The 16034-nt window shown below is 39.6% G+C and overlaps 1 protein-coding gene across 1 annotated transcript in view; it reads right to left on the bottom strand.

The window, feature by feature from the left end:
* Window positions 1-16034, bottom strand: part of LOC104469274 (connector enhancer of kinase suppressor of ras 2-like) — a gene marked incomplete at its 3' end in the record, with an annotated part of 71481 nt that overhangs the window by 55170 nt on the left and 277 nt on the right. The window contains exons 2-3 of the mRNA XM_010083724.1: window positions 12301-12464; window positions 154-356 (exon numbers count right to left, since the gene is read on the bottom strand). Of these exons, the coding sequence (XP_010082026.1) occupies window positions 154-356; window positions 12301-12464 (367 nt within the window). The remainder of the gene's footprint in view (window positions 1-153; window positions 357-12300; window positions 12465-16034) is intronic.

Below are 16034 nucleotides of genomic sequence, written 5' to 3'. Positions count from 1 at the left end.
TGCCTTAACAAGAAAAAATTCCTACAAACTTCCCCTCAGAATCTGGAAACGAATTCTGCTTCCGTTTCAGTGTCTACACTACATTTTGTAAAGACGTTGGGGTTTGTCCATGTGCATGAACTGGTTACCTGTGACACATTTGGGAGATTTTACCTGTCCAGCCAAGCCAGCAGACTTTTAGCCGCTCCAATCAGATCCACCACTGACGTCAGAAAATCATTTGGTAATTTGCGGCTGGTCCTTCCATCATAGTGACCACTCCTCCTCCTCCCAGTGATGAAGTTCTGCAGATTTTTGGCAGATGCATTCAGTTTGTGAGAAAGGGTTTTCAGATTTTCTGTTTCCAAACCATAGTTCTGCATTGAAAAAAAGACAAAGAAAGAAAGTTGGCTTTGCAGCTGAACATGAAGTACCAAGAAGAGCAAGACTGCTCCTCTGCTTCAAAATTTAATGATTCCTAATAATTAAGGTAGAAATACACCCACACATTAGTTTTCAAACGTATGGCATGTTCTGTTTCTAAAGTGCATAAAAATAGAACAAAAGAAGAGCAAAATTATGAGTGATCTTTTAGCTGGTTTAAGTGCACTGAGAAAAACATCTCAAAATGAAGAAAAACCTAGTCTGGAAGACTGATTTTCAAAGCAGTCCATCACTCTCAGTAGATCTGATGATTATGCATCAGTCTCTCGTGTCCATATTCACACTGATTCCTAAGATCACATCAGGCAAAAGGGCTTGCAACTAGCAGAAGTATGCTATATGGACACAGTGTGATATGAAATTGCTTTTGTTGGTTTCAGTGAGCGAAGCATGTTCATTACCCTATTTTTATTCTTGTTAACAGTAAAGGACCACCAGAATCACAGACCATAGAACACAGCAGTGCTACTCTGCTCGATGTCTGTCACCCATTTAAAGTCAAGTTGTAAACTTTCCTTCCATTTAGGAGTCAATCCCTTATAACTTAAATTACGTTCCTCAGCTATGCAGCAGAGACAGAAATAATCATGCAGCAATATTAACCAATAGTACTTGAAAATCCTTCCTTCAAATATACAAATGTTGCTGAAATGGCACTAGAGAATGCTTTAATTTAATATTCAATTACAATATAATACAGTAAAATCAGTGACTTGTTATTTCTAGAATAGAATTGTTTTCCTGAAAAATGCAAAAAATAATACTTATTTCAAAAGAGACAGCTTCTTTTGCCTTTGTAGAGGAATAAGCACTTGCATAGACTTGAGTTTATTATCCCTTTAACAGAAAGACGGGTCTACTGAAGGTGTTCCCTGCCATAACCACATCACAGGGTTACAACATGGGGTGCTAACAACTTGTTCAGTTGATGACGGAAAGAGCTACTTACTACAAAGGTGCACTACTTCCTACCACAAGTGATGATGAAGTAGGATGCAGAAAGCCCCTCAGCTGCACATAGAAAAATCTACCTCCTAATGACACCCGCTGTCCTCACCAGCTCTCATCCCAGGCCTGCCAGTTTAGTCCCCATGTTGAACTGTTCACAAGGAGAAGATTTATGTATTTATATTGGCAAATATATTTGCCAATGCCAATTTAAGACTGCTGAAGCTTATTTACCTTAGCCTTTTTTCTATAGGGAAGGGGGGGGGGAGGGTGGTGCAGATTATTTACAGCAGTTGTCATGCTCCTAATCCAAACCATCTACTAAATGAACTTAATCTCCTCTTTAATTATACAGGGACTGTATAGACAGTGTAAATATCCACTGAGGACAGCCCCAGGGAGCCCCCCAGCCCTCCCACAACATCAACTCCCAAATAAATGGGAGAGGATCGCAGGAAGGAGAGACCTCAGCACACAGCTTGTCTGCTGTCTCCTAGCCAGTCCCTCTTCGCACTTGTAAACTGAACACACTTTGCAAGGGAGCCGCTAAAACAAGAGCAAACTTTCCACAGCAGAGGATGCACTTTGGGACTCTGCTTAAGGGGGAAGTGGTCGTACACTAAGGTTGCATTTTAAAAATCTTTGCTTCCCATATTTTGGCCAAGTAAAGCTTTGCAGGCATGTTTCTCAACCATGCAGTTTCTGCGTAGGCGCCATCCTCTGCCACTACGCTCTGTTCCCAATGAGATAAACTGCATGTTTGGGCAATAACTTTTCCACCATGTAAATATTCAACAGCAATTATACAACAGATAGAGTTAGGCTATAAATAAAAAATTACAAGATGAAAACAATAAATTAGGATGGAAAAGTAAAATGTATTTTATTATTCAGCTAAATGGCTCATAACTAATAACTTATTAAATCAGCCCAAATTAAAGAGATAAACATCAGATAAAAATAAATTTGTTTTTGCTGAGGTTTTCTGTGGTTGCTGTGGCTGAGAGAGCAGAATGAAGACTGAGGACCGGGTAGGAGTAAATTGGAAAAAAATACCAGGTTTGTTCTTATTTCATCCTGCTTCTTGAGCATCTAGCTCGTTTTTGACAAAATTAACAGGTGAAGAAACAAATGAAAGATATTCTGGATGAAAGATACATCACACAAAATGTCCTACAGATCATCCAAACCAAACCCCCACCACAAGCAAGCCCCACGACACCTGCACAACATGGCGCTCACCTCCCCCAAATACGGGGGAACGACCACAAACCGGCCGCTGGCCACAGCACTCCTCACAGGCTTTCCTTCTTTTTGACACACTGAAATGTTGAACTTCTTAATTCAGGGGGCTGTTACTAAGAAGCTGAGTGCAATTATCCAAATACCACACTCTCCTTCAATCCATGCACGGTAAGCTATGGTGGGGGTGTGAGCCGGGAAGGAGCTGTCCGGGCCCAGGCACCCACTCGCCTCCCCAGGCTGGCTGCGCACAGGGCCCATGACCAGGAGGCCTTGCACTGAGGTGGGATCTCAATGCCCCTCCTTGACAACCCCCAAATTATTTCACCTCCCTCTCCTTCTCCATCCCCCACTTCGTCACCTGCTCTGTACCTCATCTGCTTAGAGAGGCGGGGGGTGGGGGGCAGCCTGTGCTGGGCCCACCACCGCGGGAACCCTGACAGGCAATGCACAGGCCTCCCGTCCCACCAGAAAGCAGAGCACCAGTAAAAAGAACACCTGCAATATTGAACACTGTGGACCAATTAAAACGATACTCAAAAATTTACTCTACGCCAAGAAAATAGGATATATTTACATATATGCTTCTTTAGAGAAGGAGCCCCTAATAAAAGCCTCTTGTTAACATTTCAAGTGATGGTCACCTACAGACGTACTCTTTTTCAGACGTCTTTTTTCACTGTCGGATGCATGGAAAGGAAGAGACAATGTTAACAGATACAATTCTATTTCCATATACATTCATCAAATATGTGTATTTTCTTTAACATAAAAAAATGAGGGAAAAGTGTAATACCCAAACTACATAAAAAAACCCAGTACTACATGAGGAATGGCACCGATTTCAGTAAAGCCTCCACCTGTAATATGAGACAGATAGAGCCAGGGACGGAAAACATTGAGATAAATTTGAGACAGAATATCTTTTTGGGCAGCTGTGTTTATTGAAGCCTCCAAGTTAGCAGCCAAGCTAACAAAATCCTCACCTTGTTTATCACTAATATTTCTGGCCCACATCAAAAATGAACAAAGAGATGCATGTTCTAACACTGGAAAAAAGCTTGCTCAAATAATAATTGCCAAGTTTAATCATACTTTATATGTGATAATATACTATTAACAATATGGTTTTCTTAGAAATACACTGCATTTATTTTCAAGCAACGTAAGAAGATAATTGCAGGCAAAAGAGACAGTTCTTTGTTTTCCCCTTTGCTGCATTTAGCCAGCACCAACACAAGTTATGCTTTCATTAGCCAAAATAAATTCACAGTCACTGAAAGAACCACAAAGAAAACTCTGCATGCTTGCAGAGATTACGAGAAGTGAAGCAAGTCTACGCATCCGCCTTCTCAACGAGAGGCCACAGAGCAAGAGCCTCTTCAGAGACACCCCACCTCAACAGAAATGGTTCTAATGCAGTCTCTTCTGGCAAGCACAAAACAAGAACTTGATGAAGCTAAGCTACATGGAGTAATAGCTTGTCAGCAGGTGTTCAAACTAAAGGTTGTAGGAGCTATTAATAGACGTTTTACCTGCTAATTACTTTTCTCTGGCTTCCTATGACAGTGTGAGTGATGAATTGTAGCTCTTTTCTTCACATGCTGACAAGCAGCAGCTCTAATCACTGCTGATGAGTTTTGCTTTCTTTTTTTTTTGGTGAGGGGAGCCAGCCTAGTCCCTCTGCCAGCCCATCCTTGCACCAGCACCACAGGATAGGAAGAAAGTTCAGTAACCAAATTTTGGAAGTAAAGCGAACTTTTTTAGATTAGCTTGATCAATGCTCATTAGCTGTTCATCACTGCCCCCCTCCTCCCCCCCGATTAAAAAACCAAACCAAACCAAACCAAAAAAACCACAAGAAACCTGAACTCATTTAATCTCTTTCCTGTGTTAAATTCACTTAACTCTTGGTAGCAGAGAAGTGCACCTCACACTGCTAGCACAAGTTAAGAAGTAAACTGTTCCTAAGTCATATAGTGCTACCTTGCTACCTATCTCTGCTGGCTCAGAGAGAGTGTCAAGAAGCTGCTTAGACCGTTAGTTTAGGGTATTTTTATACTGCCCATTGCAAGTGCAAAGACATCTCCACTAACTAAAAAAGCCAAGCTCAGTTACCAAAAGAAGCTAGATCTAAATACACCACAGTTTGCAATACAGACATAGCCACAGTCCCATTAACAAATCCAGAAACCCCTTAGAATAGATGTCTTGATCACAACTTTTATGCAACCATGAACGCCTCTACATCTCCAAGCACAAAGGCCACATTAAGTTCAAGGACATGATTGACTCCTACAAACAAGCCAACATAGAGAAATGAGTTTACGGCCCCTCTGCCTACCTCCCTAAATAACCGTTTCTTGTCTTTCAGCCCAGAAAGGTGCTGGAGGACAAGTGAAGAAAAAGGCATGCAGCGACCAGTGCTAACTCCTACTGAAGAGACACAAGATGGGAACTGAAGATAATACTGTAATACTGATGTTTGCAGGCAAAAGGAAAAAAACAGCTTCTTCAGACAGGCAGAGCAGATAGCAGTGCTTACATGGATTAATTTCTGCTGCCCCTCTGGAGAAGGCAACCGTAACAGTATAAACTACAGAAGCTAAGTTTTATTTTTCTTTGGCAAATATTTGTTGCCACACACACAAACATTATTTTTTAAAGAAGGAAAAAAATGGCAACCTTTTGAAAAGACAAATATTATAATCTACATAGCTATACTGTGTAACAAATTATGTGCAGTGTATAATAAATTATGTGTCAAGAAATGTAAGTTCTCAGTTATGCCTGATATCTCTCTGTAACATGGATAACAACCACAGGGATGAAATCATAAGTTTTCTCTCTAAGGCAGCTTTTTAAAAAGTCTTTTCCCAGTTATTCATCGACTGAATGCAGGAGTTTTAGGTAAGGATAGCATATGACTGCTAAGAAATGGACTTCAGATAACCTTAGGCAAGCTTAATCCTGCTCCTCACTATTTTTCAGTGCTTTCCTCTTCCATATTTAATTCCTGAGCATCATTTCTGTATGTAATATTTATTGCTTTTAAACAAGCAACCTGGAAACAGTAAAGTTCATAGAGTCCTCAGTTCTCCAGAAGCCTGAGGAAGTTTTTAAATGAATAATCAAAGCAGCATCGAATGGATACCACAGCACATGGCAGCCATTTCAAAACCGCACCTGAAAATTTGAGGTGGCCAAAAATTTGCCAAGAAAAATTCCAACCTTTGTCTCCAAAGTTGTTTTAAAAAATGAACAAAATGCATCTGAACCTCATTCTCCAAAACACCTGGCTGAACACTCCCACAAGGTATGAGACAGAAAGCCTACCAGCCCAAAGTTGCAAACAGCTGAGAACACAGCTTGTCATATGGAAGGTGCCTTATGTAACTTTATACCTCACCAGATCTACCTACAACATATATTTCTAACGACCCTTCTTCCAGCTTCATGAAATGCCAACACTAAGGTTACCTCTCCTTCAAACAGCACTGACATACGGGGCAATTTAGAAGTGCACAACACGTGATCCATACACATCTGTTTCATAAACACAGAATAAGTAGATAAGGAGAAAAAGCCAGACAGCTCAAATGACACTTATCATTTACTGCAATTATTAAACATTTACTGATAAAAAGGCAAATGGTTTCAAAGAGTATAAATATTTGTCCTAAATGTTTGCAGTCAGAAAAAACTCAGGTGCATGACACTTACAGCTCTGCAAAACCCAGGAAAGACTCATCATCATCATCATCATCCCCTTTCCCAAAAAATCCCCTTATTTTTCCACAGCACAATGAAGCAACACATCAAAAAGCCAAGCCCTGGTTATGCTCTGTAGCACTAATAGAGCAATTATATAACTATTCTTCCTACTCTTATTCCATCAGCAGATTGTGCAAGATCAAGCGCTCATTATTTTTTTTCTACTTTCTCATGTAATTTTGTCCCTAGACAGCCAAGCGCCCTTTACTTCTCCAGAATTCAAACTACCATTACATATTCAGCCACATGCATTTCACAAAGTCTTTAACAGCTTATCAACAGTTTAAAAAAAAAAAAAAAAAAAGGAAGTAAGTAGATTGTTATGAACACACTACCTCTTTAAAACATTTTAGACTGTAACAGCCCTTTCCTTTTGACGAGGGGGTTGGATCTTTAAAGGTCCCTTCCAACCCAAACCATGCTTGACTCTGAACCAGGGCATATGTTTCATATTTGCACAAAACTCCAAACAGCCCAAAGAAAAAAGCAACTAAAAAAGTATCTAGGATCCATAACTAATTCTTGAGGTGGGTGGGAGAAAGGACAGTCACCCTTTGCATACAGATGTATTTACTGCCTTTGCCATACCACAGTGTTTACTGCAGCTCTGTATAAAAGATCTACAAACAGAAGCAACAAACATTTTCAATGTGATCTATATGAGCTATCAGAAACTTTTTAACTCCATAGCTTTATTGATCTGGTGATGGACTTCAGGATTTCCTTCTCTGCAGTTAAGTTAGCTCAGGCTGAAACAGGAAGGCAGATGATACATAAGCAGAACTTTAACTTACAAAGGGCAATAGCAAAAAGGGTGATTTTTATGCTGTGAGCATACAGAATATTAACAACAAATCCCAACTTCAGTACATACAAATCTCCATTCTGAAATGAAGTCTCCCTCATTTAGCACTACAATGATTAAGTCTAATATTCATTATTACTGACAAAAGTAGTTTCAAGATCTGACTAGTGATAAGGGCAAAGGAAAGGATTTCTGTGTGAGAAATGGCAAGAAGATGAAATTAAGATAAAAGGCATAATTCTTAAGAGGAATTGAATCATTCATGGGTAAAGTAGGCCTATTTTTACATTCATTTACATATAAATGTTTTATGTTAGTGGTAAATGATAAGTAATTTCATGCTGTTAGTGCACACCAATGTTTTCTCTGCCAAATAATAATGCTATTTCATCTGCTGCAATCTTCTAGCTTTACAGATTCAAATATGCATTGTATAATAAATTCCCTTGCAGACATAGCAGTTTTAAATAACTAGCATGAAACCAGTACTGAAACTAGTATGCTGTACAAACCAAAAACTGTTTTGTTTTTTAACCAAACTCTATTCTACACAAATGCAGATTACCTGAAGCAGTATTTTGCAAATTCATAGGGACGTCACTAAATTATGTTTAAGGAAAACTTTAAAGCATTGAAAAGTTGTTTGTGAAGTTTTCTAAACACTCGCATTTTCCCAGAACAAAATATTTCCCACTTTAAGGTCTCTATAAAGTACTTGAAAATGTTCAAAATCAAACAAAACTAATTTAATCATTCAAACAAAATATATATGCTATTTTGGAGAAGTAAAGCAGAAAAAAAATTCTCATGCATCAAGCCACTGTGGTGATATGTCAGGCAAACTAGATCATTTTCTTAAAGACAGAAGAAGAAATCTTTTGGCTGGGCAGTCTACAGTCTTTGTATTCTCCAGACAGCAAGGCAAAGGGTAGCATTTTCTGGGAAAAATACGATACCAAGGAGACATAAAATTTAGAGTCCATGAACACTCAGCAAAATATGGTCATATCCAGTTTTGATAAATGAAACACCATTTCCTGACAAATAGATGATAGAAAAAGAATTATGTGCATTTCTTTGCTTTCTGCAACAGTTAGGTATTTCAGGAGCTCCAAGATCTCCAGATGCACACCAAACCTGAAGACTGATACTGTGATATGATGGCATTATTTAAGCAATCTCTTCTTCAGTATGCATTTCTCTTTTCATAAGCATCACCTCCATCTTTCCTCAATTTACTTTCTGTTGGCATTGTTCATTCACATCCAGTTCTTAAAGCAACCATTAAAGAAATAAGTCTCACCACATTTTACGTGTGGATGAAAGTCTCCTTTACTGTTATTTGTTTACTGATGAAATGTAAAGCAGTCTTAGACTAGCTTCACTGCCACGCACATACTGAAAAGGATTGTGTTGAGGATAGGTCTGCGTGGTAATTTTTAGAACTGATGAACAAGTGTATATTTTATTACCTGGCAGTAGCCTGAAGAAAAAATACCATAGTACCTAACTCAGTACTGTTTCTCCTCCAGCTCCTCTAGAGCTGGACATGCAGTTTCTTCGTTTACCAATTTTCAACCACTTTTGAGATGTCAGTTATTTTTTGAGTTTTGTCAGTATGAATAAACATGCACATCCACACCAAGCAGGAATCTACTTGTTGGTGCCACAAGTGTGATCTCAGTTTCATGTCCCAGTTTGAACAGAAAGAGACAAAGAGGTGTGCCTGGCTGGAAACAGAACAACTCTACAGGCATATCTCCATCACGGTGTTTTCTCAAGGACTGATTAAAACCCATGCAACAATAAAATACCATCACAGACCTCAATACTTCTTCCTTTTCAGCATAGAGAACATTTTGTTTGTCTTGCCCTTTCTGACACATGGATTTGATAAAACACAAAATTGCACTGAGGTAAGATAATCTATTGAACATGCTCCCACCTTCACAGACTGAAGAAGAAAGGGAAGAGACAAACCACATTAGTTACATTTCTCGCTCTCTCCTGGAGCAAGTTCAGCTTCAGTGATGGTATGAGATACGTACGCCCCCATCATTATCAGCAAGCGTGACCTGTAACAGCAGTAACAGCTGGGCAAAATTTTTATTCCTCCTTCTTTGAAGCACCACAGGAAAAGAAAACCTGCAAATCTCACCCCCATGACGCTTGCTCTCTTGTCAAGAGCACAGTATGGCAGGCTGGCAGCCAAGAGAGTCTCTACCTAAGATGGACAGCACAGGCCACCATTTGTTCTCTGATCAGCTAACGAACACTGGAGAATCCATTTGTCACAAGTGCTTATGACAGGAGGGAGATAACTGTGAGAGACCAGAGCCACCCACCCACCTTCTGTCAAAAATCAATAAAGAACATTCTTTAAATAGTACTATCAAACATAACAGGCTCCCAGCTATTATTGTAGCGAGCAGTTTGTCTGTTCAGCACTGTTCAATAGCCTCCATCTGGGTTAAGGTCCCATGCACTCCCCACACCAGCCAAATGTGCTTGTTCAGGCTCTCCACCTTCCTCCAGGTAGAAAATGTTGTCTCATGAACTACAGGCAGGCAACACAAACAGTTGGTTTGCTGTTCACCATATCCACAGATGACAGGGAAGAAACTGCCAGTAGAAGCTACCCCCCCAAAAAATACTGGGAAGGGTGGCAGAAGAGGGGGGACAGGAAGAAAGCAGTTCCTAAAGCACATCAGCTATCAACACTGAAGCAGCTTTTCTCATTGACAGCAACTATTTTGAAAACTTCCCCCTATAGAGTGGGAACAGGAATGAACAGTGGGAGGTGGTTCTGTTCCTCTCAACTATCCTCAGTCCCAAAACACTGTTTAGGTGGCCACTCACTAACTGGGAGAGAATGGGGAAGAGAATCAGAAGTGACAATTTTTTAATGAGTAGTTAAAAATCAATCAGAGATTATGTCTGAAAGACAAAATTAACATTACTATTCCTATCCCATCATACCACCAGTCGTCTACAGCATCCAAACAGATCTTAATTCAGTTGGATCACACACTTGTAATTCATGGCAAATTCTATCATGAAGCCTCTGTCAAACTCCAGTGAAACAGGAGAAAAAAATCAGTTAATTTTAATTGAAAAAAGCTTGCACAGTGACTACCTGCACTAGCAATTTTCCTGTGCTGGAGAGACATTGGCTTAAAGTTCTCCTAAACAATACAGTCAACATTAGAGGCTAATCAGAAGAATACGCAGGCACTAACCAGGACAGATATTTACTGATGCAATAAAAAAAAAGGAAAGCCTGTAAGTGTAGGACCAGTATAGCCAAAAAGGATTATCTCTGAATTAAATTTCTAAAGAGGTTTGTCTGATTGGTGAACAATAAATTCAAATTAACTGCACTAAAATCAATACAATAATCGCATTTTGTATCCCTGAGGAGCCATCAGGAGCCAATTGTGAGACTGCAAAAACCTCAACTTAAATGGGAAGCTGTGATATGAACACATGCCAATGTGTTTCAATGATGAAGTTTTCTTTAAGACAAATTCAGAAAAGCAAACAACACTGTACGTGCAACAAGGACCAGGAAGGTAGAGACTTGCTGCATTAATTAAGGATGCAGTGTTAGCCTTCACTACAAATTCCTTATTTTATATTCAGTTTAGTTCCATACACTTTTGTCTAAGATAAGGAAGCTACAAAGACAAGTTGTTTGTTTGTTTAAAGATAACATCTGTAATTACATATCTAGGAAAAGAAGAAATTTCAGCTGGCAAACTAGGTTCCTTCAGTGAAAATAGATTATTTTTTAAAGAGTCTCAATCTGTCTCCCTGTGTGCCTGGAAAGAATGGTCATCAGCATTCACCCTAACTTAGATTTTGTCTCAGTTAATTAAAGTATCTACTTTCTTGTTTCCTTTCGCACTGTCTGATGAGAAGAGTACTTTGTGAATAACTGTCTTTATGTTCCCTTCTATATTTGTAGCAAGTTTTTTTTAGGACTGCATCCCTTCCACTATTTTAAAAAAACCAAATAGATGAGTTAACTTATTGCACTGAGCCACTCTGCAATATTATGAGAAATACTATAAAGAAGAGAACCTAAGATGTATTTAAAATCAAATGTCTTCCTGTATGGAAAATATCTTCTCTTTTTTACTTTCCTTTTTGCTTTTTTTATTTATTGTTTTCACTCTCTTCTCTTCATTACCCATCACATCTATCTCCCAAAGATGCAACAATAGGATATTCAGAAAAACTGCTGCATACTGAGAATCCACAAGCCCTTCTGAAGAGGCTTTCAGCCTACCATCTTTGATTGCCTCTACTGGGATTCCGCTTTCTTAAAGCTGGTTCTGAGGCTTGGAAAAGTGGTACACATTAAAAATCCACAAAACACCACTTTATGCAGTCAGGTACATCTTAGCAGAGCTGTTCACAATCAGTAGAGAATGCAGACAGTGTGCCCAATCTATCACTAATCTTTACAGGCACACACAAAAAGTTTGTGAGGATGAAGTCAGCACCACACCACTCACCGAGAGGATAATTCCAGTTTTGCATGATGTGACCTGACTGAAAGGATCATTACCAAAATCCCTCTATAGGCTCCTTCAAAGATGTATCTATTATTTACACATAAGATAATTATTTCAGTATTTAATACTTTCTACTGTGAAATACGGCAGCTATGTTTCAGCAGGCTTGAATAATCATCTAAAACATACTTTGCATGAAAGGATCACTGAAAAATTACGTGGTTAATATCAGGACATTTTGTTAGTAAAGAGCAACTGGCACTCAATTACTGCATTCACATATATAACTGTTTTACATTCACAACCAAACCCAGTCTAGTCCTTTTGTGATTTCAGATAAGCTTTTCTTTTATAAAGACAGATATGCAAACCTTAAATCTCTGGTATCAATTTATTTAACAAGTACCATCCTATCACTAGATACTGTTCTTTATCTTGCCTCTGGTTTAAAACGCTGAATTGTTCATACATTACATGTCAGGAGTTTCTTGAACTACTTAGATAGTGTTTAGGGCTCAAAATTTCAATACACAAACTGTGAATATGTAAACACTGTTCACTCCTCCCTTTTTGCCCCAAGAAGTTTACCAGTGCACAGAGCAAGTCTACTGCTTCCAAGATAAGCTCCTGATGGCCAATTCGTGTGACTCCAAGATCTTCCAGTTCTTGATGAGTAATGCGTAGTAGCTGGTCGCCACTAATCTTCTCTCTCTCAAAGTTCTTTATATATTGCTGCAGGCAATCATCAAGACCTGCAGAAAGAGGATGGAAGAAGGCAAGACAGAAGTTAGCAACATTTTGTACTGCTGTAGGAAGTCAAAATGGGCTGGAACAAAAAAAAATCAAGCCAACGGAGGATATTTGCCCTATCTTTAAGAGAAATATTTCAGCATTACACAAAATTTTATGCTATCCAGAAATCGTAAGATTTAGAGATCTACGACAGCCATGGCTTCTCCACCTGTGGATGATACCAAACACTCCTGAACCCCAAACAAAGCTCTGAATTCTTGTAGTATGACATGCTATGAATGCCTATCTGGCAGTCCCTAATAACAGGTATGTTAGTAACACTTCCACTACATCAGGGAGGGAGAGGAGAAGAAGAAACAAGGGCAGGGATATATCAACAGATGCTGTTAGTTATCACAGTGCTATAAGAGACTGGAAACAAGGGAAAGCATTTGTACCAGAGACAAATTCTAAGGGTATAACGGCAGTATGAACATGATTAATGCCATACATCCAAGAGTAACTAGCTACCAGTGACTCTCAGCCTCCCTCCCAGCGTACCTCTGCCATGGTAGGTCGCATGACAAGGAGGGGCTGCTTGCAGATGCCCTCAGCTAGGAACCCATATCTTCACTGGACTCTTGACTACACTGCCCCATGCAGTAACAAACGTAACGCTAGTGCCATATCACAGTGTCTCTCCTGCTCCAAGACCATTCATACCCTGAGCTTCCTGACAGTTCAGTCATGCCAGCCCCCAAAAAACAAGATGCAAAGAGCTCTGGAGAACAAGAAAGGTGGTAGCACTGTGAATGTGTAAACTGGGCACCAACCGCAGCAGTAGATACAGCTCAACATACCTCAGTTCAGAAACCGTATGGAGTCACTCATTGGCACGCAAATGCTTACTGTGCATGAAAAGCCACTCAAATCAGGATGTGGGTGCACTCCCTAGAACACAGTAATCAGGGAGCAGAAACAGGCCCGTTGTGCCAAAAAAGGTCTTTGAAGTGCATGCAACATGTTTGCTCAGGAGACAGATGAGCGCAGGGTTGTACAAGACCAGATCCTGCTTTGGGGGCCATCCTTATTCTAGCTGTTCAGTCTAAGTGTCAGTCTAATGACATGTTTTTGCCTGGAGCAAAGAGCGCTGCAGAACATGAGATAATCTTTCCCCATCAATGTTTGCCCAAGAGGGTCAGACCAGTATGGGGAAGCTCTGCAGCACGTGCATCCCTGTGACAAGGGGATAAAGAAGACTCTTGGGTATTTGGTGGCCAATCTAAAATCTGTCTCTGAATACCTTCCAATGGATCAACATGGCTGATACCAAGTAGCAGGATTTGACAAAAAACTGAATGTATTGATTTAGCAGCTTCTTGAGAGGTGCCACCTTTCTGATGGTTGACTTCAAGCAATCCCAGCCAGCACATATCTCTCTCCCTAATGCTGAAAAGACATCTCCTCATTAGGTTGCAAGGAAGTGAGAATATTTTTACTTGCTAATCAAAATTTCTGAAAAACCTGAAGATACATGGAGGAGAAAAGATCGATCTGACTGCTGAGCCCCGGCTGACTCACAAGAGCCTCCGCTAAAAGCTTCTCTGAAACTGGTTTTGTTGCATTTTTTGGTCTCATTCACCCCTTATAGGGTGTAGCCACACCTTGAAAGAGACTCAGATGAGGAACATGTTTTTACTGCAGGTAGGGATGCCCCAGTGCCAGGCCAGCCTGCCTTTCTTGGCTCAGCCCTTGGGCAAGTGTCACCCACACTCTGTCCCTGCTGCAACACACCAGCACAATCTTCACATGACTTCAGCTTCTAGAATTCACACACCAAAACTAAACCACATGCAGACACACTGTAAATCGAATACTCCAGGCCCAAGACAGAAGAAATCCTTCTTAGCAGGTCCCCAATTCCAACAACCTCCAACCGTTTCCTTCCAGATCATGCCACCTGATTTCCTGCCTCCAAAACAAAGCCACTTAAAGGTCTAGGTTAATCACACATTTGGAGCCATGTCTTCCATTTATTTCCCTTTCTAGCCAAATAAATAGTTGCTCAAATCAGGCATACACTCTATTACAACATATTAGCAGAGAAAAAAATGGTGATCCAGGACTGATCACATACCACTTCTTGCCATGCAGCCTGGCTCTCAGATGTGCTTGGCCAGCTTGTGAGAAGCTAAAAATTGTTCCCTAATTCTTAAACAAAGAAAATAAAAATAATTAAGCTTTCAGTAAGAGCAACCATCCGCTAAAGCTTTTATTTTCCTCCTACAGCAGGGGAAACTTAATTATCAGAACCACCAAGACTGATCCATAAAATGACTTGCTTGCCACACATATGCACAGAAAGCAAGAGAGAAACACTCTCTAAGGTCAAAACAACACGGCCTGCTGCTTTGCAGGGTGCACCACTGTATGTTTGATATTGTTTCCCTTTGTACTTAAATAATGAATATGCAGGTCTTTGGCCTTAGAACTGCTTGTTAATCAAAAGTCATGTTTCACTGTGAAACGCCACAATACATGCATAGTCAGTGTGATGTACAAGGGGGAGATCTTAATTTCTGTCTTAGACACCATTGCTTCAGAACATGGCAAACAGTACGAGTCCTGCATATTCCCAAGGCATTTCAACTGGAGCCATTAATTAATCCAAATGTTGCTGTTTCTCTGCTAAGTGCTAGGTAATGCTCATTGTTATTAGCAAACAGACAAGCAGCAATAAAAATCAGGTATTCTTTTCTGCATGACACCTGGAAGAAAGGCTATTTACCAAGTTCCAGATCTATAAGAACTCATTTAGACATCAAATTTAAGTTGCAAGAGGAAATAATTTTTCCTTAAGTCTTCTTGAATCCACTTGTCCACATGCACGCACACACACGATACCATTATCTTGAATTATCTGACGTAAGCCTTCTTGATTTATCCATATGTGTACGTATTCTCTCCAAAAGCCCTTCTTAGCCCAAGTTTTCCATCTGGTATATTAATTGCATGAACTGTTTTACAAGCACAGTCTCATGTATAATGGCATTTATTTTTTGAAAGAAATTGAATATTCTTGACAATACATAAAACATTTCATCTAAAAATGTATTAAAAATAGGCCATAGACGTGTTTTTGCTAAATGACTAAAAAGGAAGACAGCAAGTACTTCTGATATTCCTGAACTTAAGTCCCACACTGCTTACATAGACTGATGAATGAGAACAATAACATTGAAATATTCAACGTCATCAGGTATCAAAAAAAATGAATTCCCAGCTAAGAGACTAGCAACACAAATCCAGAATAAGACATGACAGATGCACTTAATAAACACTTACTGAGAGTTAATTCTAAATAAAGCCATTACTCTTCCTCCTCCTTCTATCTATGTATTTTTCTAATTCAGATGTAATATAGACAGATGCATATAGTTCATATAGGGTAAAAAAAATTTAAGACAACAAAAAAATTACTGACAATTGGTTGACTCATCAATTTCATAAAAACCACAGCCAGGAAAGAACAAAATAATTTAACTGTAGATTGCATGACATTTTCAGAATAGCTTGCCACAATTACTTCC

The sequence above is a fragment of the Pterocles gutturalis genome, unplaced genomic scaffold (assembly GCF_000699245.1).
Source record: "Pterocles gutturalis isolate BGI_N339 unplaced genomic scaffold, ASM69924v1 scaffold4820, whole genome shotgun sequence".
NCBI lineage: Eukaryota > Metazoa > Chordata > Aves > Pterocliformes > Pteroclidae > Pterocles > Pterocles gutturalis.
The sequence above is the reverse complement of the archived record's forward strand: the minus strand, read 5'-3'. Positions and strand labels throughout refer to the sequence as shown.